Genomic DNA, 25,977 nt, shown 5'->3' with positions numbered 1-25,977 from the left:
CAAAGAAATCCATTGCCATGCTGGGCTCCTTAAATTACAATTTTTAACACTTTATTACAATCCTTAAATTCTCAGCGTTTCTTGAAGCAGGACAAATCAAAGCTTCCAAGTTCTACCTAGGCTAACTCCCATACCTGCAGAGCTGTGCACATGACACAGTCCCTTTACTTCTACTTCAATAGCTGAATTTGCTTTTTCACTGATTTGAACTAGTAAGAAATGTCAGAGAACCCTGATCAACTTTTTCTTCAGTGAAACTATCTTAACTGGCTGTGCTTAAACTTAGATGAAATTAATTGCAATGAATAGATCTTAAAGACCCCTTTTCTCCTTACTGCTGTCTGAACTTCTCTTTGTCTTTGGATGAACCTGCTGGCTAACAGCACTGTGGATTTCAACTGACCTGTTTTGTTTTTTTTTCCCTCTTTCCCATGTATCTAGTTTATTAAAGCATACTTCTTTCTTACACAGGAAAAAAAAAAAAAAAAAACCAACAAAAGGACAAAACAAACAAACAAACAAAAAAAAACCAACAAAAAACCCAACTGCCTAAAAATACAACCAAATGCTCTTGCTCTATCCTGCAGCACTTCTGAAAGACAAAAAGGAAAGTTAAATGAATGCAACCAAATACAAGTACCCTCAAACCAATTTCTGAAAAATGCTGTCTCTGTTTTTCCACAGATCTGGTAACCATTCCAAGTTTAACCTGCACCCATCTATTGTGCAGCCTTAAAAGGCAGAGGGGGTGTGGGATGGGGTAAGAAAGGGGGAAGATTAATTACTAGAGCAGTTTCAAAATCTTTCACTGTCTTCAGGTACATAAACTGTGAATGACACTAAAATTCAGTACTTTAATTCAAGCTGAAGGTGTGCCAGACCTTACTCTTCACCGTGCTGTGCCCAGGGGACATCACTGAGGTGTGGAGGTAGAGTCTGACTTGATGTGACAACTGCACATCCCCAAGGACCTCCACGTGCTCAGCTGCTTGGTCACATGCAGACAGCAGCACTTTATAGAATCATGGAATTATTAAGGTCAGAAAAGACCTCCAAGATCATTAATGCCAACTTTTAACTGAACACCATGCTGTCAACAAAACTCTTATCACCATCAAATCCACTGACTCCACCACTTCCCTGGGGAGCCTGCTCCAATGCTTGACAACCCTTTCAGTGAAGAAACCGAAATAGTCCCATAAATGTGGAGGGTCCAAAAGTACCAATTATAGTGATGTTAGGAGAAACTTTTCACACTCCTCCAGCAAACTTGCAGTTCCTATGCTCTTTAGCTCTCCCACCAAACTTGTATTCATGGCAGACTTCTCTTCCCTTCACAGCACCCACTCTCCAGCCCAATAATTTCAAAAGCCCCCATTCTGTAGTCTTTAAAAACAAGCAAGCAAAATAACAGAAGGAAGGCAAAATTTGTTTCAACACTGCAGCTTTCCTCCCCCAAAGCAGATGATCCTTGTCTCTGTGCTATTTACATTTGTGTATTTAAGTTTCTTGGGAATTCATTATTTCATTGAAAAATAGTCTTGTTCTGCCCTTTTCTTGTACTTTATGAGTACTCCCTGCCCTTTTCCCACAGCCCAGCTGCAGTGTGAAGGGTTTGGGGTGCAGCTCCCAGCCCATGCCCTACCCCTGCTGCATTTCTGCCACAGGCACAGTAGGGAACCAACAAGGAAACTAGATAAAGTCCAGCTCACACTTTTTCATTGTGAAAGCTTTGCAAGAATCCTCAAGGATACAGGAAGCAAGAGGTACTGAAGTCCAAGACAGTACTGGCTGCATCTCTGACAAAACCACAGTGGTAGAGGAAAAAAGAATTAGTTCCCATAGGAAAGAAATATAAATTCTTCTGCAAAGTGGAGATGAACCAGATGCTGTCTGCTTCTAGTCTTAGGCAGGTAACTTGGTAACAACTGCTGAGTTACAGAGCTCTGATCAAGTCCTTTCAGAAGGCTTCTGGTCTGCAAGTTCAGGCTTGGGTGGGTTTTCCTGGTCAAACTGACTGGAGCAGTCTGGATCACAGGTACTGGGCATCACTGATGGTACTGTGATGAGATATTCACCAGTCACAAGCATTTAGATTAGCACCATGTCTCTCCAAAGTTCAAGCATGCAGTCTTCCTGAGCTTGCAGTTCTCTCTGCAGTTGGGTCCCTGGATAGAAAATTCTAAAAGTGTTAAAATTCTGTTTAAATAGCTCAAACTGTGGTTCATGGCTCCTTTAGAGAGGAAAGCGTGTGTCTAGGTGAAGTCACAAAACAGTTCTGAAGAGACATTGAAGTTTAGCAATCACAGTTAAAGTCATCTTGAACAAGCAAAGGAATTGCCAATGATTTCCACTGCTCCCATCAGCTCAGCTCCACTGAAGAGGATGTGTGAGTGGAAAGCCCACCAGGCAGGACTTGCAGCTCCTCTCTCCACAGTCAAATGATCATTAAAATCACCTTCAGGAAATCCAGAACTTATCCAGCAGTGCTTTAGCAGTACCACAAGGGATCCTCTTCTCACAGAAATACCATTCCAAAGTTGCAAAGACAGACTGGACAGAGGTGCTGCTCTGCTGTTTCTGAAGTTACAGGGGCAGCAGCAGCTTGTTACTCCTCATTTCCTCCCACAGCACACTCGGGTGACAACATCTGATGGCTGATGTTGGAGAGCTCAATTGAAGTTATCACAAGGCAGCCTACAGACTCGTTTCACCATCTGGATGACCTTTTTAAGGATAAACCCACCCAAAATCATCTGCAGCAGCCAATGTAGCACTGAGAGCATTCCTGCAGATCCAGCAATACATAAAGACAGGGAGAAGAGCAGCTATGACTATGAATTCAGACATTCAATGTACTAGTAACAAGAAAATCTCCCGCAAAAACAACTTAAAATGACTTTATTTTTTAAGTATATTAGCACAGTATTTACAAAATCATTTCATGTTTCATAAATAAAAAGTTTCTTGGGTAAAGACTATAGATCTATAGATATTTAAAATGTCTATATATTTATATATACCCACATATGTACACACACAAATGAAAGCATACAGTTATGAACAACTTTGGTTTAAACTACTGGTGGGAAAGGGCTGGCTGGGTGTACCAATGACTTTTTAAACTCTCACTTTTAAATGCCCACCTAGAAGAAATCCAGCCCTTAACACAATAGCATGGTGGGGTTCTCCCATTTCTGGGGCCACAATTCTGCAGCCCATAGACAGCCACTGAGCTTCTTATGTTTTGACAATTCCTAGGAACGGCTTGGCCTGATCCCACGGTGACACAGCGGGGTTCTGCTGCAGTTTGCTTTACAAAAATTAACATAAAGCTATTATACATAATTGTTTTTATAAGGCAGAATACATCAACAGAATTCCAGTTGATTTGGTTTTTTATTCCTCGGCTGCTAAGACTTTCAACTTGCCAGAGGGAATCACTAGTTATAAACAGGGAGCACTGCACAGTACTAAATCAGAAAAAAATTTATTTTGAATTGTAATGGAGAACCATCTCCCATCATTAGTTAGATATCACTGAGATTATGGAAAAACCTGCACCAGAAGATTCATACGTAAGAGCTCAAACCTTACATGAATACTCCCACTGGTAAAGCAGGACAGTAAGTGTGAGCCATGCGTGCTTCTCCCGTATTTTATTGTATGGGTAACCCTCTTCCCTGTGTCCAGTTCCATTGATCCCAGTGAGGGCTGGCCCATGTCTTGCTTTAAATGGCTCAATCCTGCAGCCTTGGCAAGAGGGATGATTACAACAGCACCTACTGTAAAAGCAGACACCTAATTTTGCTTTGTTGAATTCTTAATGCAACTCGGAGCTCAACGTGCAGAGACCCAAATCCCTGCAACATGCACCCACAACATGGATATGAACCTTGGTTTGTAACATTCAACTCTGAGAAGTGCCAAATTACTCAGTATCTTTAAAAACATGGATTTTATTACATGACTGCTTGGCAACAGCTTTCCAAACCAAGTTTTAAATTGTTAGGAGAAAACCGTGTGTGCCTTTGAAATACAGTACCTTAGTACAAACAGGAAACAGTGTCAAGATTTCTACAAAGCATACACAAAGTCCAAGAGCAGCCAACTATATTGGAACAACTCTCAAAACAACTGTAAAACATAGCAGAATCTCATGGAATGTGCAAGTTCTAGTAAACTTATTTTTAACCATACCATTAGATATATACAGAAACTGAGATTCCTCACTCATCAGCTCCTTGTACTTTTTATTTTATGTAATTGTGATGTAATGGCAGCAACACAAACCTGGGCCAGAAATTATATAGCTCTTTTCCATTCCACAAAACAAGGTTTTAAACTCTGTCAAAAATATACTAAATAGGACAACTCCTATTTTTATGAAGCATCCACGACTTTCACAAATTCACTGAGTTAAGAAAGCCTGAAATTGCTTCCAGTTCCACACACTGCACAACATGAACACACACAAGAACCACATTCAGCATTAAGATTACCAGCTCCTGTGCTCTGTAATTCCAGTGCTGAATTAGGCTCCAACAGCTGAGCAGTTTCTCATCAAAGGATACAGAAGAGGCACGGAGAGCCCTCTCACTGGACAAAAATATCAGCCACCAGAGCACATGTGACTACTGTCCACAGAGAGGAATACTAAAGTCTCATGGAATTAGAACTCTGTTAATAATTTCAGGAGAGCTGGGATTATACTTTGTACTTATGCAACTTTGTGTGTAATTTTTTATTTCTTTTTTTTTTTTAAATAAAAATTTGCTGAATGTCAGAAAAGATGTATTTGTACAATCTCTACCTCCTGCTTGTATCATACACATAAACCATACTTTGTCCATGCACACAAATAAAGAAAACAATAGTCTAAATGGTATTGCAATCTCTGGGCTCAGCAGGCCCATTACCAAAGCAGTGATTAATGATAGTTTTTGAAAATAATACCACTAAGGATTACTGCAGGGAGACTCTGTACTGGGCAAATAGTGCTTTTTATATCCTCACCCTCAACCATCCCATATACACCATAACAAAAGAAAATAAAGATCACATGTGGGCAAACACACGTGTTCCTTGCTACAGCTGCTGTGACTATAAAATTATGTCATTTATATCAAAAGCACTTTTGCCACACATGCAAAACAACTAGATTCCTGAATTTCTTCTCGTTGAGTAGTGCATCTTCAAGGCCACGGTGTATCAACAACGGTGTACTTTTTATATACGCATCACATAACTCTGCAGTTCTGGGAATTTAAAAAGAAAGAAAAAGAAATATTGTTTGGGAAGTACAGCAATGTTTTGAGTTGTCTATGCAAGTCACAGATTACAGATTTCTTTTTTTTTTCATTTCAAAATTGCAGGCACATTCAAATAGTAGAAAAATGCGTTACTAACGGCAAGTGATGTTTCAGCCTCTCCACAAAAGAAAGGTGGACACTGTCTTGGAGCTTTCACTCATGAATTTGAATAAGCTGAAGTGGCTCAGGCTCAGCTGTCTGACCCACCCAGTCCATATCTCTGATGCTAGTTTACTTTCACATACTATTTTGTAAGCTAGTCAGCTTCAGCATCTGATTCATCCCTGCTTCAGTGTGTGTGAATTTTCCAGGGAAGGTTAACAGAGAAGCAGGTAGAGCTCAAGAGGTTACTGCCTCCAGCATGTGAGTCAGAGCATTTGCCTTCCATCTGTAAAACCTTCTGTCACTGGTTAGAAGCCATCTTTCAGAGCAGAAAAAGCAGACAGACTTCTAGCTCTACCCTAAAATTAAACGGGTAATTGACAATTTCTGTGCTTTTGCAAGCCCCACCTCAGCACTAGAAGGTAGGTTTTCATAACCTAAATAAGACCCAAGAAAAAACAGGCAACTTATTTAAAAATGGATCTCCAAGCAGAACTCTGCCTCATTCTTCAGCAGTATGAGGTAACTGCAGAGAGCCCATCCTGATCTCCCTTCTGGTCTGCTTGAATGCAATGGACTGGCAAATTTATTTCCTGGTCTCAACTCTCCCAAGAACAAGCAGAAGCCAATTCTGGAGCAGGCCCTGCCTTCCACTCCATCCAGCTCAGATTACACTAACTGGTACACATTTATCAATGTGTTCATGAGACACCAATGCACTTGTCCTTTGTACTGTAGGAGTGCTTGTATTCCTATTGGTTTAGAAAATAACTCTGTGGGATATTTGGATGAACCAAATGTAGTAGTCATAAGTAACACACACTGAACAGCACATGGCATTTGTAAGGAAGCCTGTTTTAAAAACTCATATACCTTTTCCCAATTAGAGCTAACTAGTACCTCATTCATTTGCTCACTGTCAATTAATGCCTCCTAGAAATGGCATGATATAAAAGTATTTCAAGTGAGCTAACAGATTTGGAGTAGTTTACTCTTTATCCCAAGCAGAAAAACGTTGTAATTGTAATTGAATGCAGGAGTACTAAGCTAAAAGTCTAGTGATGCCTCATGACAAGCTTGCTCAGTATTCAGGGAGAAACATAAGTACCAATAGCATCAACAAGTGCTTTTTTTATCCTATTCCCATGAAAAGTACAGCTGCTGAATAGAAAAGACTCAATAATACTGTTTTTATTTTCAAACCTTATCATCTAGCCTAAAATTTAAGCTCTTCAATGAGAGCAATCTGAAAAATAATAAATGGCATGAAATCTGACTGGAATACAATCCAACAAAACCTAGAGAATTCAAGTAACAACTAAAGAGAGGGAGAGAAAGTTAATTTTAAACCACTTTCCTGTGAATTTCCATTGGAGATCACCAATTTAATGCAGAGAGAAAGCTTAGTTATATTAACAGCAATAAAACAAAACAAAAAAACCAACCCAAACAAAACAACCCACACCACCAAGGAAACATATCATGCATCTTAAATACTATATGAGCATAAAGGAAACAAAGCTATTTGACTTTCCTCATTTGATCAGAAACATACTATTGAAGTTCTCCCACTGACTCATCCTCTTCACTGTTTAGGAATACACATTCTTCCCCTATGTTTGATATAGGATACATGTATTCTTCCTTTTCAAGTAAATATAATTTGAATAAGAACAGGACCTGTCCTGAAACCAGTCCTCCAAGTTTCATTGAATTAGCACTGGGTAACTTTAAACATCAAAACCCTCAAATGCTTAGCCATTAAATCAAATATCTGCTAGACTTACCATCATTCTAACATCACTCCTTTTGCATCTTTAAAAGTCAAAAGAAAGGATTAGTAATGTGTTAAACAGAAATTAATGCTTCATAGTTAATACTCAGGTTAATTCTAAAGTTAGGTTAGAATGCTACTACTCAGCATGCCAATTAGTGAACATAATAGCAAATAAAAAAAAAAAAAAAAAAAAACCAAGAAAAACCGAAACAAAATCATCCCTTTTTCATTTAAGAGCTATCAGAATCTCCCAACACTATGAGTTTCCCCAACCCAAGGAAATATGAAAAGAATAGAGTGGGAAGAATAGATTTTGTTGTGATCATTAAGTATTTCACCTAAATAAATCTTTCTGAAGAATTAACATCAATTTTCAATACTACTCCCTCTTTTTCCATTAAAAACTGGACATTTTGCAAAGCAAAGAGGGTGGAGACAATATTGTGAGATACTAGATTTGTCCTAAAACAGTCAAACAGTGCCTCTGGCTAGCAAGCACAGTGGCATAAAACAGGGAGTCTGGAGCTGCAGGCAACATTTCAATGAGAAATCAAACTCTTACTGATTCACAGAGCCACATAAGTTGCCACACTGATCTGTCATCTTAGTGCTGTGGTATTGGGAATCAGAACCATCTTTATCCATAATTAATCCCTTAATGAGAAGATAAACCTTGAATATCACCTACCATTTAGTGGTTCTTCTACAGCTTTCTGCAAAACATTTAAAAATATATATATGTATAAAAAGCCTTCATGTTTACTTCTGGCTGGCCACAGTTAAATTACTCTAATTGACATATACAGTAAGTAGTGATTCTACAAAAATGAAGAAAGCTTAATGTTAATCAAATTAATGACTAAAGGTCTGAAAAAAAAATGTATCAATCAACAGCTGCATTCTCCAGGTGTTTTGCCTTAACTGTGATCTTTACCCAGATGAAATACCCCTAGGTGGCAGCGGAAGCCATGCAGATATTACTTTTAAGCTCTAAAACCTAACTGATTATTTCTGTTATTTGATCAATGGTTAGTAACAAAGCAGCAGGACTAAAAAATAAAAGAAAATTAGTAGCCAAGCAAATCAAGTGGAATCTCCTCAAAGAGAAACATGACAGTTGTGCATTTAGTCTGGTAGACAATCATCAGAAACAACACATGCAACCTACAGAAATGCTTAAAAAAACATATCAGTACTTGGATAAGATGGCAAATTTCAAAAACACATCTTTTTGCCCTCCGACTCAGGAAAATCTCAAGAATAATTTTTTAAGTGTGCCCCAGTGTCAAAATGATGCCCTTCACCAATATTAAGTTTTCCATAGTCTTTAGATGACACAGAGTCAAACTGTATTCTTAAAATTGCTTCACACCTATTTAATGCCTCAAAGCACAGCAATATAGGCTGAACAGCCCTTGATGGAATCAAGCAGCATATTAACACACTCCAATTTCCACCAGGTCACAAACTGTATCACTTGAGTTCCTCTGTATCTATCCCTCAGCTAGATAGCAGCCCTGCAGCTACAAAGAACATATTTGTACTTGCTGAGGTTTCCAATGACCTCGAAGTTTTAAAAACTTCTTTTGCTTTCATTCCTGTTCCCAATTCAGAGAACATCACATTCACTCCTGTGTTGCTGTGGTTATTTATTTCTCAATTCCTTGCTGCCATGGAAGACCATCTTGTGAGGAGAGCAGCTCATAAAGAGAACAGATTTCTCATCAAAGGATGCTGTTTTGCATGCTGGTTTCTAGTTCAAAGCTTATTTACAACCAAAACTAAGTTAAGGGAAAAAAACCCACCCTCCTCTTGCCCTGATTACTTCCATTCTACAACTAAGCACAAGGATGTTAGATAAAGGCAAGATTTCATTTTGAATAAAGCATAGCTTCAATTCATTTCTCAGCTCATTTTTAATACATAATTAGCTCTCAACCTCTTTTCCTTCCCGTTTTTTTATCTCTGTACACTTGTATTCCTTCCATAAAGAAGGACTAATCCTCTGATATACTCTTCCTTACAATGAAAATGGATGAGTAAAAGCAAAGGAAGTAAAAAAACCTAAAAATCTCCTGTCCTAACTGCAGTCAACTCTGTTAGAAACCATCTTCCTTCAACAGCTGGGTCTCAGGCTCTAGACTGGAGACCTGAAAATGTGTCTCAAATGATGGCTGGCATCCAAGACGTGGGATGAGTTACTATTTGCCAGATTCCCCTGCTACAAGGAAATTTTACTGATATTCGACAGCTGTGCCTCTTTCCTTGCTTCTGGAAAACACCAGAAATTAGGCAGTTCACATTCATGGATCACTCAAAAGCACTGTGTAAGTCTGAAAATTACTGTTTTGGGAACTATTATTCTACAATTCAAAACTACCAACTGGAAAACCTTATTTAAAAAAGCAAGGTATTTTTCAATTTGTTCTGTGTTACCTAAAGACAGGCACTTTCTTTTCAGAAGGTCTCATCAAATTAGGGGGCATTATAGAAAAATCAGAAAAAAGGTCAAGGCTATGCCATCTGTATAGCCAGGAACTGAAGAGGATACCAAAGGGTTCTGGTGTACAAAACCATAGGGAAAAACCTTTTAGTTCTTTGTTACAGGCCACCTGGACATTTTACACTCACGTTAATGAAAAAGCTTTCTAATAAGGTGAGCAAAATGGCTTTTAAATATTCAGGTGGAAGAGTAAAAAAATGCCAAGCCTCCACCACCTTTCAGTGACAGCAATGGAAACTCCATTTGGGCACAACAGTCAGAGCAGCCCTATGTCAGGGTGGCAATTACAGTACCACAGACACACTCAGTAGGGACAATGGAGACCACCAACTCACTCAACATTAGACATCTGTTACACAGCCAGAACTGTTGCTTGCTACCAACCTGGTCTGAATTCGAACTAGTGAAGAAAGGTTCAGTATCTCACTACAATCCCCTGAGCCATCTAGTCACCCCAAATTTATTAATTTTAAGCTTACCCCCGGACGAGGATGATCTTTCATTCTGGAACCTAAAATAATTACAAAAAAGTGACCAAGCAGATGAATAAATGCCACACAATCAACCAAATAAAAACACAGAACCACAGAATTGTTAAGGTTGGAGAAGACCTCCCAGAACATCAAGCCCAACCACAGCAGCATCACCACCTTTCACCACTAAATCATGTCCCCAAGAGCCACACCTAAATATCACTTCCAGTGATCATGATTTCACCATGTCCTGGGCAGCCTGTTTCAATGCCTGACCTCCTTTTCTGAGAAGAAATTTTTCCTAATATCCAATCTAAACCTCCCTTGTCACAACTTGAGGCCATTTCCTCTTACCTTGTCACTTGCAACCTTGCAAAAGGTATTGTCTACTGATAAAACTTGCAACAGAGTTGTAATACTCATAATTGAAGCTTTCCCTATCCAAAGCTACTTAATTCTATGATCTGGAAATTCTTAGAACTTCTAAGCACTCTTCTGTTTAGGAACCAAATGATCTTATCACGTACAGTGTGTCACTCATGCACTCAGCTCTAAAGGTGAGTTAGGCTGCTCATTATTCATATGCTGATTTTGGCATGCTAGAATCTGCCCCAACAGTCATATTCTTCAGCCAGCACAACCAAACCAGAAATGCAACATTTATGCAGACCATGAGGACATAGCATTGAAGTCAATACAAGTATATACAAGTAAACCAAAGTCAATAAAAATATAAATCTATTGTTGTTATTAAAAGGCTTGATTCACATCTGCCATATTTTTGATTCACTTTCATTTATCTTGGATATCAAATATTATGCATTCTGCCTTAATTTCTTCTCTACTGGAAATTCTCCCTGTCTCAGGGTCTATTATTTCTGGCCATGCCCACACACGGTGTGCACACATTAAACCTGGGAGACTGCATGGTTCAGAGCAGACTTGTGACTGCACTCACTGTGAACACTTCAGCTTGAGTCTGGAAACAACACATCCTCAGCTGCACAATTCTGTGTCCACAGAAGGTGGACAACAAGGTGTTTGAAGAGCCTTTGTGCACAGCTTGAACAAGTGTCACTCTGACTCAAGCTGTAGAGCCCAAACAATGTTATGCTGTGGTGTGCCAGCATTCCAGTCACACAGCATTGCTGGATTTTGCTTAATTAGCACATTTTTAAATCTCTCATATTTTTGATGTCTGATGAACAGATCAGTTTCTGAAACAGTTTCTTTTCTCCTGGGCCTCAAAATTAAGCAGGAAGAAAATCAGGGTTCACTAAAATGAAAGGTGTGCATTCAAATTGCTCTTCTTTTAACCTACCTCTAACCAGTGCAAATCAGTAGGCAGATTTCTGCTTCTTTAAATTCATGTTTTGATAAGCTTTTGGCACCACTATCCCACAATCCACTCTACAGAATCCTTGAGACCTTTTTGCTCTCTTCATTCTAAGATTCAGCTGGCCAACTGTGTAAATGCAGAACTTGAACAGCAACATCCCTCCTACAACTGAAACTCTTACTTAAGAAACCTGGCTATGTTGATCTCAAAACAGTTTATGATGATAGACTGTGGGTTTCTTAACTCAAGATTTCCCACATGCTCTACCAAACAAAGCCAACACATACAGACAACTTTTCAGTAATTTTTAAAACTATGTAACTGTGAAATCACACCTTGTGCTCAAATAAATTATGTCTACTTGAAAGGAAAATAATGCAGAATATTAGGTGCTACTTACCCATAATAAACACGTAAGCCAGACTGAGCAAACTTGCAATAGCCATAATAGCTATGCCAGCAATCAGAACAGACCCATGTAATGGAGGACAGGCTGGGAAAAACACAATAAAAGAAAACTGTATCAACTGATACAAAAAAGTACAAACTCTTATTTTGAGATATGACTACTCAGTAAAATAAATAAACCTGATAAAGACAGGCATGAGTAATTTCACTTTCAAAGCTATCCTACAAATACCCCTGCCTCTTTTTTTGTATACATCCTTTAGTGATACAGAGGCATTATCCTGCTTACCTCAACTATTCTACTAGTTTAGGTACTCCACTGTCATTCACTGCAATTGATAATGTTCTTTCATTAACAGTATTTTCAGTTTAAATTTACATCCTCAATCCCAACTGTTTTGGACTGTAGGTGACAGAATACAATACTGCTACTGTTATTACAGCTATCTGTCAGCTCAACCCAGGATGAGCTGTTTCTTCTGACAGTTCAAGGCCACTGAGCTGAACTCCCAGAGATACAGCTAACACTACCATGGAGTACCTGGGAGGAGAACACCCTGAAAAAACTAGGGACATTTTTCATTTACAAGCTTTGTAAAAACATCCTCCAAAAAATCCCTGTATTAATGCTTTACCAGAAATCTCTCATCAGTTTATTTTACTATTATAACTTACAGAACTCACAAATACTTCTGTAAATACTGAACAATAAGCATAAAAGTCAAATCACAGCTCCACTGAAAGGGCTATAATTTCACCCAGATTAGACAAATCTTTAAAAACCACTTCAAGGAGAAATAGGTCTTAAATCTCCAATCTAATCAATTCCTAAAATGAAGTGTATCTGTACAAAACAATAAATCAGGAGCATAAAGTGCCTACAAGGAACACAAATATGTATTCTCCTACTAAATATATTGCCAAGTAGTCCTAAACTGACCCTTTTCTCTGCTGCAGGGTTCTCTGCTGGCACAGGGGAGGGCAGGGAGGGGACAAAGGGAGGCCAGGGGTAGGGATAAGGGACATCACTGTGTGTGGTGGTTTGCTGGTGTTCCTTTACCCTGACAGCTTCTCAGCAATGAAACAGAGTGTCAGCCACAACCACACTGACAGCAGCCTGAGAAGACTTCCAAGTTTACTGTTTCTACATTTACCTTCTTAATGTGTTTTTAATTGTTTTATTTATGCTCACATGTATTATTGCATACAAGCGGAGATTAGCAAGGAATTTCTGATTTAATCACTGAACATGAGAAAATTATTATTATTTAATTTCTAATTACCCTAGGCCTCAGCAAGAATAACAATAATAGTCACCCAAAATCAACACTAACATGCAAAATTAAAACAATTAACTCTTTTTTTAAAAGCAGCTGCTCACAGAATGCAGTCATGAAACTGATGTATGCAATACTTCCTTTAGGCTATTCTTCTTTCACCAGATAAAATAACATTAGCTCAGTAGTCCTAAACTACATTTCCAGAAGTTACTAGCTAACATTCCATGTAGTGAAGCCATTTTCACAAAGTTATAGTGTTAGAAAGAAACAGTTATCAGGTGTAGACAGGAGTAAAAAGCACACTTTCCCAGAAGACTTAACTGCTTACCTGGGACACACAGTGCAAAACCAACCACAGCAATTATAAAACCAAGAAGTTTCAAACCTATCAGAGCCAAGGTTGCCTGAAGTTGACTGTCAAAAACTGGCAAAAAAAGAAACAAAATTGTAAAATTTAACTACAGAGACATAAAAGACAAATAATTGCATAAAGCTAGAAAACAGATTCTCCTAAATTCTAAACTCAGCCAGTCAGCATGATAACAAACTCACAAGTCACTGCAAGCCAAGGCTCTTGTATGTATACATACATAAAGTTATGTATATAAAAATAACATTATAAACAAACCACAATTAGAAAAAAATGGAACATTCTCAGAGCTAGTTATTGAACCCAGTCCCTAAACCCAGGAAGGGAGAGCAGAAATCACTCAGATGTGCTACCCTAAATCTCACTGTTCAAGCAGCTAAGTCCTACTTCCATGAAGCAACTCAGCCCAACAAACACAGGCTAAACATTTTGTTTCACGACATTATAGATGTGATGAACCCAGGATGCTACTGTAGCACCTGTTTATAAAAATGAGAATATTTTGTAGATCATGGGAGGAGCTCAGTTTTTTCTATCCACATGTGAGTGTGTAAAGAAATACTCACCAATTCCAAACATGACATACTGAAGTGGTACCAAAATCACAGCAGGGATTACCATTAGGCCAAGGCCAGCCTGATTCTGTACAGTATAGCCATCTGCAAACATTTATGTGGGAATCAATAAAACCAAAATTGTTAACTGGAGTACAGCACAAAGCAACAAACATAAATCAAATCACCAAATTTCCTGAGTCCAGAAAGAAATCCCACTGAAGGACCAGAAGTCACTCTCTGGTCTCTAATATTCACCCAAGGCAGTAGGATAGAAAATAAACATGATTTGGAGTCTGCATCTTCCTATGATCACTTGAGGGCCTGACAACTCCAATGCTGTTTCTGCTGTAGTTTGTATATTTTTATTTAAAAGTTAGTAGATGGCAATTAATAGGCAGTACTAACTTCCATACTACAGAATGGAATAGATTGTTGTCTGCTCTTATTCCCTTAAATTAAAAGAACAATTTTAATCACTTACCTTGGATAAAAAGAGCAGCACCTACAGCAGCTACAACTGCAAAGATGACAAGTGCTACAATAATGCACACTTTCCTCTGAGACTCAATTTCGTATTTTAATCCTTAAAGAGACAGAGAGGGAAACAATCAGACATACAGATTATCTTACTAAAATACACCGATTTATGATTTGGACTGTTCCTAAATAAAGAAACTCAATCTTCTAAAAATTAAAACTATATACACTCCCAAGATTTAATTTGTTTTCATTGTTTGATATGGTTAATATGGCTTATTCAGAAAAATGACAGCTGGCATCAGTGCTCTGGTCAAATTCTTACTTTCTTCTTCCATACAATTCAGCTGATAAGTTATCAGAATAACTTTGAGACATGGTACAGGTTAATTTGGGTAGATGCACTGCTGGCATTTAAATGTTATGGGGAATTTGTTACTCAGGTGAGTGTCAGAGAAGGATTCAGAAATTTCAGGTTTCATTCTCTTCCTCATGACACTGGGTGAGTTTGGACACGTCACATCACCTCTGTTCCCAAAGGAACTTAAATCCTAAAAGCCAATCCTGTAAACAAAAGTCCCAAAACCCTTATTTCAAACAAATTAATACAATACCCCCCAGTGCACAAAACCAAGAAAACATACATTCCCAAATATTACACAGAAAAATCATACCCCAATATAACAACCTATTTAAAGGCATAAAGTATCACTGGTGAATTCCCAGGTTATCTAAAAGAGTACAAATTAAAGAAAAAAAAAAAAAAAAAGCAAGCATCAACACAAAAAAATCCCAACAAACAGCAAGTACACTTATAATTTATTAAGTTAGAGATAGAACACCTCATTTCCCCAGAGGCCAAGACCTTTCAATTAATTGCCCAGGTGCAAAAACATCCAAGCAAGCTAAAATTATTCTTATAAACTGGCAATGCTTCTCCATGAAATTATTACTTTCCTAAAAATGTTGAAGTTCTGCTATGAATGCAGGGCAATGGGAAGTCCTGAATAGATCAGAGCTTCCTGTATCATTATAAGATACGAAAATCAGGAATACAACAATACAGAGATAAAATAATTTTTAAAAGAATGTATTAGTTTTCAACCTTGGACCATGGATGGACCTTTGAAAAGTCACATAACACTTCCAGAGATTCATAAAACAATAATAAAGGAAGCTATATATAGATGGCTGAATACATATGTTATTATTAAAAATCTCTCTGAGTGCAATTACTTTCCATTTCTTATGGACTTGATTCTTAACTGAAATGTTTCTCTTTTTTAATCTATTTTTCAGAAGTCTATAAATTGAAAAAGGCTGAGAAACCTCAAAGACTGATGTAACAAATTGCACCATCTGAAAGACCAGGACATAAAGCATGCTCTGCATTGCACTGATGTTGGAAAACAGTGTATAAAGAACATCTAAGGATGTCTGACACTGGTGAATTAATGTATTGCTTCTAAAAACATTTAAGAAAATCACCAATGTCAGTGTTAAATTATAACTAAGCCAGTGCTAAAAGACTAATGAAAAGTTTCACATTAAGAGAGAACACCATCCTTCTCTCATATTGATTTTATGGCCATATAATGAAACATTTTTGAATTATTCAATATTGTCATGGTGAATCAAGTGAAGAAAAGCTTCACACACGCCACGTCTCTGTGTATTATCTGGATCAATTCCCACACATCTTTTAGATGTGAGCACCACCCTTCATTTTACATGGATGTCTTTATGCATGGAAGTGATTTCAGGATAAATCAGTAACTGCAAAGAATTAAAGAATAAATACTTACCAATAAAAGTTAACTGAGCTGCACACAAAATAACAAGTAAGATCACCAATGATACGATGACAGCCCTTTCCACTAGAAGGAACCATGATCCTAGAGAATAAACGAAGATAAATAATAGGAAGAGAACAGAAACTGAGGCTATTTGCTTTATATTTATCATTCCTCTTAGGCTATGCCCAATACTATCTGCAATTTAGCATTAAGAACTATAATTGGCTAAGAAACCTATGTCCTCTACCTATGTATTTTTCTCCCTGATCTTCTGGGTGACAACCTACTTTTTCAGTACTTCTGGTTATCCCAGTATTTTCCAAACTGGAAATATTAACTTCCACTGGAGCAGAGAATATGCTAGTGCTAACTTGGGACACTACAAGCTACTGAACTTGTGGAACTATGAAAATCTCTGTAAATCAGAAAAACAGTATTTAGGCTAAGCAGAGAAGATATGAGAAGTCCAATTTGATGCCTTCTCAGCCATTCTCTTCTACTTTCAATGGTGGTAACTCTGGAAGAAATCCCAGCCTAAGTGAGAGGGAAACATAGCCTAGTTAATTGTAGGTCTTCCCAACATCATCCATCTAGACATTTTTCCCCTGCATTTTAGATGCCTTAGGCTGTTCAGTCAGTCATGCTTTAAGACTGTAAGCCACCTTCCAACATAAAATTCTGAAAATATCTCCACTGAACTAGAAAATGCAGTTAATTCTTGCATCTCTGCTCATATATTCATTTAGGCTCACTCAGTGGAATACAAAGTCTCAATTTCTTACAGTATACTTGCCACCATTCCTCTGCCTGCATATTTGCTTCCATAGAAATTTCTAATCTCCATTAAGATGCATATTTGTTGCATTTTTCTCCATACATAAAAGTTGCATCTGTTGCTCCAGAAACATGTAATTAAGCAGCAATGCCTCACAATTTTCAATGACAATTAAATACCCTGAGGGCAGCTTTTAAGTTCAGAAGTTTCTCTCTTTCCCCTCCCTCCCCTCCTCCCATGAGAAGTGACAGAAGTAGATACAGTGCATACAACTGAAATACAAGGCACTAAGCTGAAGGCTGAAGAAAATGGAGAAATAGCTGCTAATTTCCAACTCACCAAAACAAGGTTAATTTATTGATTTGTTTAAAGCAAGACTTTTTGCTTCATCCACAATAAGGAAAAAGCAACTAATATTGAACAGTAACTTCAGTGCACAGCAGCCACTCCCTAACAGGCCACATCCCAGCAACGCTGTTCAATGCAACTGAGAATAATCAAAGAAAGTAACTGCAAGCAGAGACTCTGAGAACCACTTCACTCCCTCTTTAGCATTTCCAGCTGACACTATCACAAAAAAGAAAGCAGCCAAGAAGCTTGGTATGCTGGGGCTTCAGCATGCAACATGGACCACGTGTGGTCCGGTCCTGGAGTCAAAGAACTTTCTGTACAGAAGCTGCAATACTGCAGACACATGCAACATGCAAGGAAGAGAAAGTGCTGAATGCATTTTCCTGGAAATACACTTCCCTTACTCTCATGCTTCATAGTAATCAACTAAACTCCTGGCATAAAGTAGTGTTTTGAGAGCCAATGTAGGGCAGATAGTTCCAAGCTAAGAAGAGAGACTTCCAGACTGGGGGGAAGGATGAGTGAAGAGAAGACGTAAAAGGGGAAGAAATCAAGAAGAAACTAAAAGGATGAAAAAAGAAGAGAAAAAGCAGCAAGAAAAGAATGATAAAGAAAACAGGGAAACTTGACTGTCACTCTCCTGATCAGGAAAGAGTGTTCTGTGCACAGAGATGAAGGCACTAGGCACAGCAATCTTGCTCACACTGGTACCCACTGCCTAGGTGAATCCAGGAATTCTCTAAAGAGAGATGCAGGATAGCTGACTCTTTGTATGACTATCTTTGTAAAAGCATCATTTGGAACATGCTAGCAGTGACAGCAAGAATTCTTACCTCAGAAATGACTGAGTGAAGACTGGTACAGGATTTCCATTATTCACTAACCCTTTCCAAAACTCACTACACTTTCTTCTATTAGCTTATTGTCCCAAGAGTTTCTCTAGAGCACCGAGGAGAAGCAAGCAACAAAAAGTTGTGCAGAAGAACTGAGAGAGAGAGCAAGCAACCGTGTTTCCTTCACCCTTAAACCTAGGTTTTACATTTTCTAGCACATCATCTCAAGCCTAATGCAACCTCAAAACTATGAATTTTTCACCAACCACATTTTTCCTCTGGTGTTTCGTCGCCGCAACTGGCAACTAGAAAATGAAATTAGAAAAATTGTATCAGTTTCCTGCTCTGTTGTCTTTACAGTGATTTCATAACTATAAACACAGAGAAAAAACTTGCAAATGGTACTTGATTCTCCTGCACTCTCAAGCCTTGCTTCCTATTCTGGAGCGTAATGCTGAATTGCATGAACAGTCACAAAAGTGTGAGTAAGCTGTAAGAGAATGAAGGAAACAGAGACTGTGCATTTCCCCTGTTTTTGCAGAAATGAAGAAATGAATGATTTTCTACGAAATTAATGTTTTTCTAGTATTTTCACTTCTAATGGCTGTGCCCTTCTCAATTTCAGGATCAGTTTGCTTTGCAGGGTATATGGTTAACCCAACAAACTAGACCTAACTGAGAATTACACAAATGTCCACAGCAGGACACAGGCAACTTTTGCTTGAGCTTCACAAATATTTTACTGTGAAATGAGAAAATTAATGACAAAAGCAAACAAAATTCTAGAGTGCGTGGGTAAGGTTCTGTGTGCTACACATATGCAACACATTCAGTGCTTCTGAGCAGCTCTCCAGAGGCAAGTCTCCCACGCAAAACAGATGAACAGGGCACACCTATGTCCAGTGAAATTGTCACACCTGCTTAGCACTTAAGAGATAACCCCTGTACAGCAGAAATCATTATTCAACAGCTGAGGTGCTGGAGAGCGTGGGCTGGGACTGACAAGATAAAGTGAAATAGCTCTCTAGATGAAAAATTCATTTAGTGAATCTCATTCATTTTAACATCACTTTAAACACCACCTTTTGAAGATGATGCTTAATGCTAGGAAACTACAAGTCACCATCTAGCAGTAGCATTTTCAACCTCACTAGAAAACTGCCTACCTTCAGATTGAGTTCTAGAGCTCTTAAACCAGAATTTCTATTAGTTCTACCTGTAGTTTTCCAGTAGAGTTAAAGGTTGCAAGAAGCAATTCTTCCAAGAAAACATCTCTGCAGCCACTGTGATGGATGTATACATTTCAGTATTATGAAGATGATCAGAAATATGTCATGCAATAACATGAGACTGCTGAATATATCAGCATCTATATAATCAAAAAGATGTGGGAAAGCATAGATTGTCCTAAATCACACTCAGACATTATTACAGAATAAAAAAATATGTTCAGATCTCTCCCATGGAAGCACTCCCCTCTAACTTAAACCAAAATAAGCCATATTAGCTTACAGGTTAGAAGATCTGGGTACTACATTTCCTGTATTTCACTTTAAAGGAATACATTGCCAAGTTCATTATTTTTCTCCTTCCCTTAAGATTTTGCTTGCTTTCCCTCCCAACAGGCTCTGAAACAATAGCAGACAACTCACCTGAGCCGTTTTTAAGTTCCATTCTGAATTCTCCTTCTCTGTTTGATTCTGTTACTTCACAGCTGTAATTTCCAACAACTGCTTGTTTACTGTTGAGCACCAGTGAGGCATCACCATCGGTTAAATTCTCGGGGTGTAAAAATGTTGCAGATGAAAACGAGCGATCAATATTATACTTCTTGTTTCCTCCACGATAAGAAAAAAATGTAACTCCTTCCTTTTTCCATATAACAAACATGGCATTTTCATTTTTCTGCCTTAGATTAGTCACGTGACAAGGGAAAACTACAGTTTTATTACAGCCAGTTTTTTCTATAACACTTGTCCCAGTAAGTATCAACTGAGCAGAACCTATAAAGAAAAATGAGAATTGACACATTCAGAATTACTTCTTAATACTCGAGAACAAAGAATAAATAATTACAACAAGCAAATTGGGAAAACAAAACAAACTCTTCCATGAAACCACAAAAGGGAATCATGCTTTAAGGGATCAACAGAACATAAAAAAAAGGTATAATTTTAATTCTACTTACTCCTCTACACAGACTCGGCCATTCTCACTCATCTAGTGTATAGATACCATAACCTATAATTTATTTTTTAAAAAATTTTGGGTTGCCATTTATTTACTTGGACACTTCTCCTATTTCACATGTGGAAATACTGCCTGGCTTCTGCAAAGCATACAGGTAACATTAGCCACTGAATTGATGTTCAGTTTTTTTCCTGCTGATCACATCTAGAAACTGAGGTCCAGGCATCAGCTCCACACAAGCTTCCTTTTTAGTTCGTTAAGGACACAGGGAATAAAGTCTTACTATTACACTTGTGAGAGAAGGCAGGCAGGGCAGCTTAGTTAAGAAAGCTTGTCAATTGTTCCTTCTTATCTCTGAAGGTGGAGCCAAATGCCCATAGGTTTAGATCATTTCTTGCAAATTCTTTCTCCTTTCCAGTGGAGAAGATGCACACACAAAACTATATATTAAATGAGATTACTATTTAGTATTTAACTGCATACACATTAGAATCGAAAATGGAGAATTTGTAAAAATGACCAACCTGTATTACAAATCACTGTGACTAATGTCTCCAACAATCACATTCAATACAGGTAAGGAAAAATAAACACCCCACAGGATTGTGTTACCACTGCTGGGTTTTCCCATCTCTCTCCCACACTGCATCACAGTTCTAAAATAGTAGCACTGACTGACCACTGTTTGAAGAAAGACCTAAACCTTATACCAAGATTTTCTCAGAAATAAAGATCCATTCATCAGTTCTTAAGAATATAAAAAATTGTAAAAGCAGTATATAAATTACATCAGGAACCAGAAAAAAAAAGAGGTTAATTAAACTAGCTTGTCTGTAAGCCATGAGGCTTTAAATATTTTATTTTCTCTATTTTTCCTTGCTTGTATGAAATCATAATAAAGTTTAATAGCTTTCTCCATAGTAATTGCTCCCCCAAAGTCCCAAAGACATTAATAATTCAAAATGTTTTACTACACCCATCTGATAAAACCAAATATGGGAAAGGATGTGACACTCCCCTAATAGTGTAAGCACTGACACTAACTGGAATAGCTCCAGGGACTTCTTGGAAACTGCTGATACTCACATGCATAAAAGCAGTTCAGAGTGATGATATGTATTTAATGACTAAATTTAATGAGGACAAGGGAAGAAGGAAAGAAAAAAAGGAAAGGGAAAAAAACCCAAAAACTTCTGTCACTATTTGCAGTAGCTCTTTTATTTTCTTCCTCAAATCAAGAGTCTCACATCACATTTAAAAAACACTCCTGCTTTAAATATCGCCTTAACAGTCTAACACCGTTTCCTGGATTACTACTGAATATCAAAAGCTTAAAATAAACTGTCTCTGTATATAATATGCATGATGGCACTTCACAATGAAGGAAGAAGCATTCTCTGGTTTACTCATTGTGTTGCATTTTTTAACTAATAAACACAGCAAAAGGAAACTATACACAAACCTCAACCTATGCCCTAATAAAAAACAAACGCACGCTATTAGAAGCTTCAATGGTTCTTTGTGAAATAAATTTCACATCTGTTTCCTCACTAAATCATGATAATAACTGTGGGGATTTTTCTTCTTTTTCAGAGCCAGCACATTTACATTTTACGGAAGAGGTTGTGTGGCTGCTCTCCCACTGAAGGGAGCCCTACAGATAGTACTTCTACTACCAACTTCCCAACAATTCTGATGGTAAGAGAAAGCCAAGAAAACCCTCTTCCAATAGCTACCAAATCCTGCAGGCAACAGATTACTGGGTGGGCTCTCAGCCTCCAACTTTCTCGTAGATTATCATGTTAGAGGTGTCACATGAAGGTGACAATTTTACAGCCTTACACTAAGCAGCGTGGGGGCTTCCGAAGAACTTGCAATTGCGAAACAGCCACAGAAAGGTCGCTGTACATACACTGCAAATTCAAAATTGCCGCACACAGCCGGCAGAACTGTTAAAGTTGGTCACTGCATCCGAGGGGAGCCGGCCCTTCTCATCCTCTCACGCAAACCACACTGGGCACTTGACATTTAAGCCAGTCTACTGCTAAGCCCGGAACCCAGACTGCAATTTCGGCACGAGGTTTAAACACTCCAGTTTCGATGTGCCGCTTACTGACAGAACAACACTACAGCACCTGCACCTCGCTGAAATTGAAACCCCCACCGCGTTTCTTCTCAAGGCAGAGTAATAAGAATTTAAAACTGGGTGATGTCAACTGCATTTCGATGGCACACAAACCTAATATTAAAGATGAAGAAACGCCGTCAGCCCTAGAGCAGCGTGCCTGTTCCGGGAAGGCACACGGAGCTGAGCCGCCCTAAAGCACACGGAGGTGAGGAGCAAAGCTCCGGGCACGCTGTCCCCTCTCCCCGCGACTTCTGTGGGGAGCAGCGCACCGCCGGCCCCGGGGAGCATGCGGGCAGCGGCGGCGGGGGCTGGACGAGAGCGTGTGTTGTTTGTGTGTGTGTGTGCATGTCCCCGCTCCTTCCCCAAGGATGGCGATCTACCGCTACGCAGTCCCACACACGGTGGCTGCCACCACAAGAGCCGGGAGGAGCGCCGCGGGTCCCCTCACCGAGCGCCGGGAGAGGCGCCGGGAGAGGCGGCAGAACGGGCGGCGGCCGCTCCGCCCCGCTGGCCCCGGGACCGGCCCCCGCCCGCCGCCACCCCACCTCCCCTTCCCGCGGCTCGGGGGGCGGCTCAGCGCTTCCCGCGCACCGCGGGGGCCCCGCCGGAGACACCGCCGGGGTACCCGCGCCGGCATCGCACGGGATGCGCCGGGGGGCGATCGCTGCGGCCGCAGCCGGAGGAGTCAGCGCGACTAGGGAAAGGGAGAGAAGGAGAGAAGGCGGCAGGGCGGGCGCGGCGGGCACTCACCTGCGCGCAGGGCGCCGAGCAGCACGGAGGCGGCCAGCAGCCACATGGCGGAGCGGCGGCGGCGGCGCGGCCCGGCGCAACGACAGCTCGCGGCGCCGCAGCGGGCGGGCGGCGGAGGCGGGGCCGCTCCCGCCGCTGATTGGCTGCGGCGCTGGCGCGGGGGCAGCGGCGCGGGGCGGGCTCGCCCTCACGGACGGCCCCGCTGCCCCCCTCCTCCGCGGGACTCCTCAGCCCGCGGGATGAGCTGCGATAAGGCTTGTTTTTGGTGGCGTTTTGTGTCTTTTTAAAGTGATTAGCGGGACGTGTATCCCACGCCTGCCCCAGCTCCGAGGCCGCGGTGCTGTGGTTCGCGTTTCCCCGCGCGCACAGCGCGGAGGGTCGCGGTCGGGGCCGGGTAAAATGGCTGCCATGGGAAAGCGCCGGCTCCAATAAAAGGGGAAGCGTTCACGGGGTTACTCCTCCAGCGCTTTATTGATTACGAAAGAGCTTGATTTTTTTAAAGGGTAGAGACCCCGCTGGGGTGGGCAGGGCCGCGGTCCGGCGGGGGCGGGAGGGGACGGAGGGAGCGCTTTGGTTTGCCCCGTCCCTGCCCCGCCGTCAGCTGACCGGGGCCTCAGGGCATCCTCCGTGTCGCTAAAAGCCTGTGCGGGACCGGCCTTGCCACGGGGATGTTTGCTCCTGGCCGCAGTCATACGCACTAAGTGCAAGGGAAACACAAGGGGTTCAAAAACACGGGAGAACTTGTAGATGATCAGTTGTTGCACTTCATTTGAAAGCGAGGATAAATGCTCCTTTTTCCTGTGTTTGCAGTAATACATATATTTGGCTATTTCAGCATGTGTTTCAATTACTTGTTTTGTTTGTTTTTTTTCCAGGACTAGCTCTTATTAGAACTTTTAACGTAGAGTCGTCTTAAAATTTTGAATCTGCATACTTCTTTCTCAAACATATGTGTTGGTGAGACATTAAAGAAAAATATCTCTTAAATATATTTGGGGAACACACCTCTATGTATGTTTATAGACATGAATATATTTACAATGTTGTTACGAGTCCCAAAGTTCAACAGAGGACGAAAGCCAGGGCAGAATCAAAATCTGTGAGAAACTGAATTTCCACAGGTTTTATGTTCCCTATGAATTTACTGCATTTTTGAGGGTTTGCAACATGTATATTGGCTTATATTGGGTGGGTCTACTCCACAAACATCTCCCTGCTGCCTGAGTCTCTATTCTCTTAAATTTTCCCCAGCCCTCCCTAAGTGATTAATGAGCACTGAGGCCTTGACTGCTGCGTTTGTTTCCTCCAGATATTCATAAAGCACTCAGACATCCTCCGGCATTCAAGTTTAGTAAAAAGCCTTGAGCTGTGGGAACCATCTGACTCGAGAAACGATGGAGGGGGCTGGCACAAAGCTGCTGATCCTGCTGCTGCCAGACTGACTCAGATGATGTTCTCTGGAGGCCAGAAGAGATGAGCTGGAGCAGAGGGTAGCGGGGAGACATGTCTGCGTCAGCCATAGCTCGTATCTGTGTCTGTGCCCTGCGTGCCAGCACGTGGGTAGCCATGGGCTCTGGGGTCCCCTTTGTGGGGAGCAGCATTTTCTGTGAGAAAACCAGGGATGCTCTCCTGCTGCAGAGAGGAGAAGGCTACAGCTGCAGCACGCACTTTTCTCTGTTGCTAAGGTAACACATATCACACCCACGCTGGCCTAGAAGCAAAACAGCGCGCATGGGAAATTTCGGAGGGCCAGGAGCCTCGCGTGGGAGAGCACTGCTCTCCAGGTGCTGCTGCCTCCTGTACTACTGGGCTGGGTCTCACAAATCCCTCGCTCTAACTCTTCACATGCAGTTTCCCTGATGGTGTTGGAGGTTGCTGTGCCATCCAGCTAGGTGTGCACCTGAAACACTTTGTCTTGTAATGCTCTGCCTCCTGCTGCTGAGCAATGTCTGTAATGCCTCTGCTTGCTGATGGTTTCAGGCAGCAGGACTGTGCAGCACAAGGCAATTAGATGCCCACTGAAACAAAGGGTGGGCAGCTCTGCTTTCAGTTCTGAACCAGGAACACTACTATAATACAAGAGCTGCATGTTTTTAAGCACTTTTTAACATCATTCTTGTCTTGCCCAGCAGTGTGTGCTGTAGAAGCTCACAGAGAAACACATCTCAGCAGCTGTGAAAAGCACATCCCCAATGCTGAATTGTCTTTAAGTCCAAATGCTCCAAAAGTGAGAGGTCATATATTTTGGAAACTGCCTGAGTCTCTCATCTATGACTTCCAAGGCACACTTCTGGTCTTTAAATTAGGCAACTTATTTTATTATCACTACTAGGCATAGATCTGCCATTTTATACTGGTTTACAGCTCTTTAGAGTGCCATTGATCTCTCTCTGGGGTCAGCAAGCTGTGACAGGCACGAGTCACATACAAAAGCCAATGAACAGGAGGCAGCAACTGCTGTGGCTGGCAGGAAACTGCTGCAGAGTGACATAAAAGCCTGAATGCCTAAAGCAAAGGGTGTCAGTAGCTGTGATTTCTCAAACCGACTGTGAGGGC

General features: G+C 40.4%; 1 protein-coding gene across 7 annotated transcripts; it reads right to left on the bottom strand.

The window, feature by feature from the left end:
- Positions 1-2,884: 2,884 nt before the first annotated feature.
- On the bottom strand, positions 2,885-23,574 carry CD47 (CD47 molecule). Of its 7 annotated transcripts, XM_056503832.1 has the most exons (12): positions 23,422-23,543; positions 20,006-20,356; positions 18,620-18,658; positions 16,404-16,493; positions 14,603-14,704; positions 14,131-14,223; positions 13,523-13,618; positions 11,907-11,999; positions 10,174-10,205; positions 7,880-7,904; positions 7,202-7,229; positions 5,195-5,258 (listed from the first exon to the last, which is right to left on the bottom strand). In XM_056503832.1, the coding sequence occupies exons 1-11, from the start codon at positions 23,465-23,467 to the stop codon at positions 7,204-7,206; spliced, it is 993 nt and encodes a 330-aa protein (XP_056359807.1). In that variant the 5' UTR covers positions 23,468-23,543; the 3' UTR covers positions 5,195-5,258; positions 7,202-7,203. The 7 variants fall into 7 exon arrangements, with proteins under 7 accessions (XP_056359796.1, XP_056359815.1, XP_056359837.1 ...); XM_056503821.1 differs by lacking the exon at positions 7,202-7,229 and having other exon boundaries at positions 2,885-5,258; XM_056503850.1 differs by lacking the exon at positions 7,880-7,904 and having other exon boundaries at positions 5,188-5,258; positions 23,422-23,542.
- Positions 23,575-25,977: the final 2,403 nt, after the last annotated feature.

This window comes from Oenanthe melanoleuca, chromosome 1 (genome assembly GCF_029582105.1).
Source record: "Oenanthe melanoleuca isolate GR-GAL-2019-014 chromosome 1, OMel1.0, whole genome shotgun sequence".
Classification (NCBI taxonomy): domain Eukaryota; kingdom Metazoa; phylum Chordata; class Aves; order Passeriformes; family Muscicapidae; genus Oenanthe; species Oenanthe melanoleuca.
The sequence above is the reverse complement of the archived record's forward strand: the minus strand, read 5'-3'. Positions and strand labels throughout refer to the sequence as shown.